The sequence below is a fragment of the Bison bison genome, unplaced genomic scaffold (assembly GCF_000754665.1).
Source record: "Bison bison bison isolate TAMUID 2011002044 unplaced genomic scaffold, Bison_UMD1.0 scf7180017864270, whole genome shotgun sequence".
Lineage (NCBI taxonomy): Eukaryota > Metazoa > Chordata > Mammalia > Artiodactyla > Bovidae > Bison > Bison bison.
The window spans coordinates 4,135,507-4,144,255 of record NW_011494842.1 but is presented as its reverse complement, the minus strand read 5'-3'; the positions used below and the strand labels follow the sequence as shown (position 1 = coordinate 4,144,255).

At 36.4% G+C, this 8,749-nt stretch overlaps 1 protein-coding gene across 1 annotated transcript in view; it reads left to right on the top strand.

Moving 5' to 3' along the window:
• The window catches only part of TINAG (tubulointerstitial nephritis antigen), a 105,013-nt gene extending 98,812 nt beyond the window's left edge, over window positions 1-6,201 (top strand). The window contains exon 11 of the mRNA XM_010848546.1: window positions 5,556-6,201. Coding sequence (XP_010846848.1) covers window positions 5,556-5,690 — 135 coding nt within the window. The 3' untranslated portion in view covers window positions 5,691-6,201. The remainder of the gene's footprint in view (window positions 1-5,555) is intronic.
• Window positions 6,202-8,749: the final 2,548 nt, after the last annotated feature.

The following is an 8,749-nucleotide window of genomic DNA, read 5'->3' as shown; positions in this document are numbered from 1 at the left end:
CAGGACTGATCTCCTTTAGGATGGACTGGTTGGATCTCCTTGCAGTCCAAGAGACTTTCAAGAGTCTTCTCCAACACCACAGTTCAAAAGCATCAATTTTTCGGGGCTCAGCTTTCTTTATAGTCCAACTCTCACATCCATACATGACCACTGGAAAAACCATAGCCTTGACTAGATAGACCTTTGTTGGCAAAGTAATGTCTCTGCTTTTGAATATGCTTTCTAGGTTGGTCATAACTTTCCTCCCAAGGGGTAAGCGTCTTTTAATTTCATGGCTGCAATCACCATCTGCAGTGATTTTGGAACCCAGAAAAATAAAGTCAGCCACTGTTTTCACTGTTTCCCCATCTATTTGCCATGAAGTGATGGGACCAGGTGCCATGGTCTTAGTTTTCTGAATGTTGAGCTTTAAGTGAAAATTTTCACTCTCCTCTTTCACTTTCATCAAGAGGCTCTTTAGTTCTTCTTCACTTTCTGCCATAAGGGTGGTGTCATCTGCATATCTGAGGTTGTTGATATTTCAGCCCAGCATTTCTAATGAACAGTACTTTTGTACAAAAAGATATGACACTGAAAGATAAACCCCTAGGTTGGTAGGTGTCCAATATGCTACTGGGAGTTTTCCCTCATGGCTCAGATGGTAAAGAATCTGCCTGCAATGCTGGAGACCCAGGTTCATTCTCTGGGTTGGGAAGATCCCCTGGAGAAGGGAATGGCAACCCACTCCAGTACCCTTGCCTGGAGAATTCCAAAGACAGAGGAGCCTGGTGGGCTACAGTCCACGGGGTCGCAAAGTGCTGGACATGATTGAGCGACTAAGACAGACATACACATGCTACAGGGGAAGAGCAGAGAAATAACCCAAGAAAGAATGAAGAGGTTGAGCCAAAGGAGAAACGGCCTCTAATTGTGGTTGTATTTGGTGGTGAAAGTAAATTCCGATGCTGTAAAGAAAAATATATGCTATATATTATATACAAGATATATATGTATATTATCAGTATATGTATATATATTGTATGTACTGATAATATACAGCCTTAATGCACTCCTTTCCCAATTTGGAAGCAAATATATATGTCACATATATGTTATTAAGTATAATGTTATCAGTATATGTATTAATTATGCTATATATTATACACATTAATTATGCTATATATTATGCTATAATATATAATATAGCATAATATATATTACATATGTATGTATATATATACATGTATGTTATTATTTACTGCTAATATTTCATATATATATACACACACATATATAGACATGTGTATATATATATAGCAACCTAGATGTCCAACATCAGATGAATGGATAAGGAAGCTGTGCTATATATACTGAGCCACAAGGGCAGCCCAAGAATACTAGAGTGAGTGGCCTTTCCTTCTCCAGCAGATCTTCGCAACCCAGGAATCGAACTGGGGTGCCCGGCATTGCAGGCAGATTCTTCACCAACTGAGCTATAAGGGAAGCCCTCATATACACAATGAAATATTACTCAGGTATAAAAAGGAACACACATATATATATATGAAATATTATCAGTAAATATATATGTCATATATATGTTATTAAGTATAATATATTATGTTATTATAATATATTATGTTATTAAGTATAATATATTATGTTACATATAATATATATGTAACATACATATTACATATAATATATGTTATTAAGTATATATATTAATTATGCTATATATTATACACATTAATTATGCTATATATTATGCTATAATATATATTATACATACATATATAATATATAGCATAATATATATTATATATGTATGTATATATATACACATATATGTGTACATGTATGTTATTATTTACTGATAATATTTCATATATATATACACACACACATATATAGACATGTGTATATATATAGCAACCTAGACGTCCAACGTCAGATGAATGGATAAGGAAGCTGTGCTACATATACTGAGCCACAAGGGAAGCCCAAGAATACTAGAGTGGGTGGCCTTTCCTTCTCCGGTGGATCTTCCCAACCCAGGAATCGAACTAGGGTGTCCTGCATCGCAGGCAGATTCTTCACCAACTGAGCTATCAGGGAAGCCCTCATATACACAATGAAATATTACTCAGGTATAAAAAGGAACACATATATATATATGAAATATTATCAGTAAATATATGTCACATATATGTTATTAAGTATAATGTTATCAGTATATATATTAATTATGCTATATATTATATACAGGATATATATATATATATATATTATAGAATCCTTCAACTTCAGCTTCTTCAGCATTATTGGTTGGGTCATAGACTTGGATTACTATGATACTGAATGGTTTGCCTTGGAAATGAACCAAGATCAATCTTTCATTTTTGAGATTGTAACCAAGGACTCTTTTGTTGACTATGAGGGCTACTCCATTCCTTCCAAGGGATTCTTGCCCACAATAGTAGATATAATGGTCATCTGAATTAAATTTACTGATTCCCATCCATTTTAGTTTACGGATTCATAAAATGTCAGTGTTCACTCCTCTTGCAATTTCCTGTTTGACCACATCCAATTTATCTTGATTCATGGACCTAACTTTCCATGTTTCTGTGCATATATATTTACTGATAATATTTCATATATATATACACACATATATAGACATGTATATATATATTTCCACTGGACATGGGACAATGTATTGCTTCCATGTCCAGTGGAAATATGTATATATATATACATACACACACACTTAATGGTTTCAGGTTGAAATCTTTTCCTCTAAGTTGAGAAACAAGACAATGGTGCTCCTTCTCACCACACCTATTCAGCATAGGCCTAGATGTCTGTTGTTTGAATCTGTGTCTCCTTTTCTGCCCTTCGTGTAGAATGGTCGTTACCATCTTTCTAAATTCCATATATATATCCATAATATACAGTATTTGTCTTTCTCTTTCTGACTTACTTCATTCTATATAATAGGCTCCAGGTTCATCCACCTCATTAGAACTGACTCAGATGTGTTCCTTTTTATACACAATATTGTAAATAATTATCCTCTAGTTAAAATAAATAAATTCATTTAAAAGAAACAAGCATAGTACTGGAAGTCCTTTCCAGGGCCATCTGGCAAAAAAAAGAAATAAAAGTCATCAGAGTTGGAAAGAAAGAAGTAAAATTACCTTTTTTGTAGATACGTGATTTTATATATAGGCATGCTGTGTTTCACTGCACTTCACTTTATGGACTTTTCAACTTTTTTCTTTTTTTAACAAATGGAAGATTTATGGCAGTAGGATGTATTGACCAACCTGTAGGCACCATTTTTCCAGCAGCATTTCCTCACTCTATGCTACATTTTGGTAATGCTTGCAATATTTTAAACCCTCTACCAGCAAAAATATTTCAACTTACAAAATAATCACATGGTGGTTAGCATTTTTTAGCAATAAAGTATTCTTGAAGTATGCACATTATTTTTTTACATAATGCTACTTACACTTACTAGACTACAGTATAGTATAAATATAACTTTATATGCACTGGGAAACCAAAAATTTCATGTGACTCACTTTATTGCAATATTCATTTTATACCAGTGAACTGGAACTGAATCTGCAAAATCTCCAAGGTATACATGTTTGGACAATCCTGAAGACTTCATCCCGAAGTTGTCAGATCAAATCAATTAATTTAGTAAAATTATAGGATAGCAAAACATACAAAAATCAGTAGCCTTTTTATAAACTAGCAACATATTATCAGAAAAAATAAAGAAAATAAGCAATCCCATGTACAATAGCATTAAAAAAAAAAAAAAAGGAGGCGAAAAACCTTTACTCTGAAAACTATAAGACACTGATGAAAGGTGTTTGTTTTACTTTTTAGTCACAAATAAGTGGAATTTTTATTAATTCTTCTCTTCTTGAATGAGAAGAATTAATACTATTAAAAATTTAATACTGCCAAGAAAACTATAGATTCAAAGTAATCCCTATCAAGATTCCAATGGCATTTTTATAGATATAGAAAAACCATCCTAAAATTTATATGGAAACAAAAAGAGTAGACGAAACAATCCTTTGAAAGAACAAAGCAATAAATATCATCTTACCTGATTTCAAGCTATACTATATATTAATAGTAATCAAAACAATATGATTCTGGCATAAAAACAGACAGATTAATGGAACAGAATTGAGAGCTTGGAAATAAAGGTGAAAAGGAAGTTTCTTTTAATCAGAAAGCCAGTAACTTGGGGAGAAGTGGACTTATGACCCCCAAAAAACAAGTCTGAAGATTCTACTCCATCACAAAAATTTTAAAGGGAAAAGGGGAATGATCTCATTTAATCACTGGGGTGGGGGTCAGAGTCCTCACTGTCCCCCATGCCTTCAGCCTTGTCAACTTCTTGTGGTCTCTCTTTAGTCGCTATCTTTACACAGTTCGTTCCTGAGATTACTGAAGAGGAAGCTAGGGAAGAGGTCTGGTCACCTGCTGGTTACTTAATCTTCATTTCTACTTCTTTGATTTATGGGAAGAACCAACAAGTTGGACACAGTAGTGTGCGATCAAAAGATTTGAAAAGTGTGCTTAGGTTGAGATGAGCAGAGCATGAGGAGGCCCTGATTTAAGTTTAATTAAAATATACCTTCGCTAACATGGCAAAAGAAGGGGTTTCCTGCTGAGGACAGTTTTCTGCAAAGGGCTGCTTACTTCCCTGCATTTTTTCCAGCCTTTTTAAACTTACCCATCTCAGTTCATAGAGAATAATGTAATCAAAATGTAAATTTGTCCACCTGTTTTCCTGCTGGAAGTAACAACGGCTTGTATCATTTTCACCATTGTTTTCTCTGCATGAGTTTCCTTTCCTTCTCTTCTAGCCTCATAAGCTACCAACCTGCTTTTGTTTTATGATCAGTGACAACTTTCTTGCTTTATTTCAATGCTTCATGCTTTTATATTTATGTTTTTTACTGTTTCCCTTTACCTGAATCTCTCTTCCTCCTTTTTTTTCTGGTTAATTGACTCCCAGGCTTTAATAAGCATTTTGGGTGGTACTTCCTCCATGACAACCTCCCTGAACCATTCAGATGAATGAGATGCTTCTCTATGCACATATTCCTACCTTAGTACTTGCCTTATGTTGATCATCTCTCCTTAGACTGTAAGCTCCCTGAACATGGGATATTTTTTTATCGTGGACCAATCACATACCAGACCCTCTATAACTGGAGTTTTATGTCATCTAATGTGGCACTTCAAACCCTCATGTATATGTTACCATTGTACTCTGGGGGATTCACCAATTCTGCTTATTGAACATGAGGATACATGCCTATGAATGTAATTAATGACTAACATGATTGTTTTGTTCTTATTTAGAAAATACGCAGGTTCTTAATAATCGCAGTCTATAATAAGTCAAAAATAAGTCAAAGGCATATAAAGTGACACAGGAATCCCTTGTAACATTACAGACTGGATTAAAAATATCCAAACATGGTACTCAGTATTTCTCTCTCTCTCTCTTTTTTTTTTTGGTTTTTCTACAGATTGCTGCAAATTCCTGGGGAAAGTCCTGGGGAGAGAATGGCTATTTTAGGATTCTTCGTGGAGTAAATGAGTCTGACATTGAAAAGTTGATTATCGCAGCTTGGGGCCAGCTGACAAGTGCAGATGAACCATAGCATATCATTAAATTTCCATCAGGCCAAGCATTCAAGTCACCCTTTAAATTGGAATTAAGCCATGTGAGGTTCTCTGTGACAGTGCAGTCTTTGCCTTGTCACCTTGTTATCACAACCTTCTTGCTTTCTTGTTTCACCCCAGGCCCTAAGCTCCCATTTCCTTTATGTCACTGAATATGTAAAACCACTAACAGAGGACTGCAGAGGGACTAAATGCCTTTTAAATTCCCTGGTAGTCTTCATTTCCCTCGCATGACAATGTTCCTTTTGACTTTGATCATTTGCAAACAGTGTGATGGCATTTGTTTTAAAAGTTCATAGCATTTGTTTGTGGAAATGATCTGGTCTCTGTCTTTGAACAATGAGGATGTCAGACAACAAAAAGCACTGAAAACACCAGTTTGCCATCATTTGCAATTTTTTTCCACCCAATAATGCTTTCTTAATTCCGACATTGCTTATGATTTGCTAAAAAAGCAGTGGAAATATATTGTTTCTCTCAGTAAGCTGACATTTTGGTTCTTTTCATTCTTCTAAACTGAACCTGCAATCTAACTCAAAGGGAGAGTCACTATCATAGGAAAGAACTACTCTTTACCGTACAATGTAATTGCTTATGATGCGGGGAAGATGGTAAGTAACAAAAACACTTAGATGCTGGCAATGGAAGTACCGTCTTAATGTGTATGTAGGACACACACTCCTGTTTTTGGAAACCAGTGCACTTGGTGGAAAGTCTATTAAAATGAGCTGCAAAGCTGTATTGGGTGAGATCACATATTTACCCCCCAAAACAGCTCAGATGTCACAAATTTGCATCTGATTTCAGTTCTCAATAGTCAGAGAAACAAAAATAGCCTCCGCATCCTTGTTGGGAAAGGATGCAATCTTCTAATAATTCACTGACATCTTAAATGACAAATTAATAAATAAAGAAGCGAAGCTGATCTGTCAGTGAGCCTGGCAGATTATAATGACGATGGTGGGACACCCATGCCCTTCACTTCTGGGCTCTCTGTTGTCTGGATTTCCAGTGTAGAGCTCTTTTATGTGGTCGCACCCAATAATACCCTGGCTAAATGAGCCAGATGTGTGGAAAATGTGAGAAAACAGAGTACGAAAATGTGAAGTGCTGCTGCAATGGTTGTTTTCTCCATTAATCTCTGCTGTGTTATCAGAAGAAGCATCTATTCACTTAGTTCTCCCCTAGAAACCATACAGGAATCTCATTCACCTTGTTGTGGTTGGTTAATACATATATGTGTATGTATATATGTGTGTATGTACAAATGCTGTGCTGCTGCTAAGTCGCTTCAGTAGTGTCTGACTCTGTGTGACCCCATAGACGGCAGCCCACCAGGCTCCCCCGTCCCTGGGATTCTCCAGGCAAGAACACTGGAGTGGGTTGCCATTTTCTTCTCCAATGCATGAAGGTGAAAAGTGAAAGTGAAGTCACTCAGTCATGTCCAATTCCTATCGACCCCATGGACTGCAGCCCACTAGGCTCCTCTGTCCATGGGGTTTTCCAGGCAAGAGTACTGGAGTGGGGTGCCATTGCCTTCTCCATGTACAAATATATATATATATATATAATGTAATATATAATATTACTCAGCCAAAAAAAGAAATAATGCCAATTGCAGTAACAGATGTATTTAGAGATTATCATGTTAAGTGAAATAAATCAAATGCAGAAAGACAAATGTCATATGATATCATTTCTATGTCAAAGCTAAATAAATTATTTAAATGAACTTATTTACAAAACAGAAACAGACATAGAGATATAGAAGACAAATTTATGGTTACCAAAGCACAAAGTTGAGGAAGGGATAAATTAGGAGGTTGGGATTAACAGATACATACTGCTGTATATAAAACAGATAAATAACAAAGACCTAATGTATAGCACACAGAAGTATATTCAATATCTTGTAATAAACTATAATAATCAAAAATTTCTCATTCTTTTAACTTTAAAGAGCATATTTGGTTCTATTTATTATCTGAAGTCCCTGAGTTGGCCTTCAGAAAATAGTGATTGGCATCTTCCTTTGCCCACTAAGCAGTAAGTAGCTGTTTGTGGAATAGATTTGACTGCTGGCTAGACAGTGTCCTCCTATGCTGTGATTTTTCTTGGCCTGTTGGTGTGCCCTTCTCACCTTGGCCTGGACTGAGCAATGAGAAGGACCACACATTTGGTCCATGTGACTTCAGCATTCTTATTTTGTGTTTAGAGCATAGGAGCAAAGAATCGTCCTATGATCACATAACACTAAGTCTCAGATTGGGTGACACTGAGAGTACTCAGACCTGGTTTTCTTCCTGTTCAATCCAAGGTATGTGCCACTTATGTGCTGTTCATGGGTTTCAGTTGAAATCCAGAACTTTGTCTAGTTTTTCCTGGAAAAAACAGGAAATAGTCCCAAGATAGCACATTGAATTACAGCCTGGCTGCTCCATCCTATTGAATCATGCTTCTTTCTTCAAGTGTTGTTAGGAAACATACATAAGAAAGAAATAGAGAAGATCTGGAAGATAAGACACATGTCCTTTCAGGGTTCACCATGTTTGAGTCCCACCTCTTTGTCTTCTAAACAAGAAAATGGTTTCTCCAGGTTTTTAAAATTCATATTCATGAATTCTCTCTAAATCCCCAAATGGAATTGTTAGTTGATATTCTACCAGAAAAAAAGGAAATGTCTCTAAGTGTTTGCAATAAGAGGAATAAAGTGAAAAGACTTGGTTGTGTAGGTGATGGAGGAGCAGAGAGCGGAGTAAAGTATGCTGAGTCAGTCCAGGGACAAGCCGCAGGAGGAGGCTATCAGAACCCCTAGATGGAGGGCTCAACGTGAAGGAGGGGGTGACTGGGATCTGGGGACAGGTGTTTTCCTGCTGGTGGATGGGAGCAGGACTGACCTGTTTGGTGAAAGCTGGAGTTTTGAAAAGACAAAGTGTTGCCAAATGTGCCACCTAAAGCAGAAAGGTAGACAAATACTAAAGCTTCTACCTCGCTCAAACCTTCCAGACTCTCATCAGTGCCTCTCATTGGCTGATCC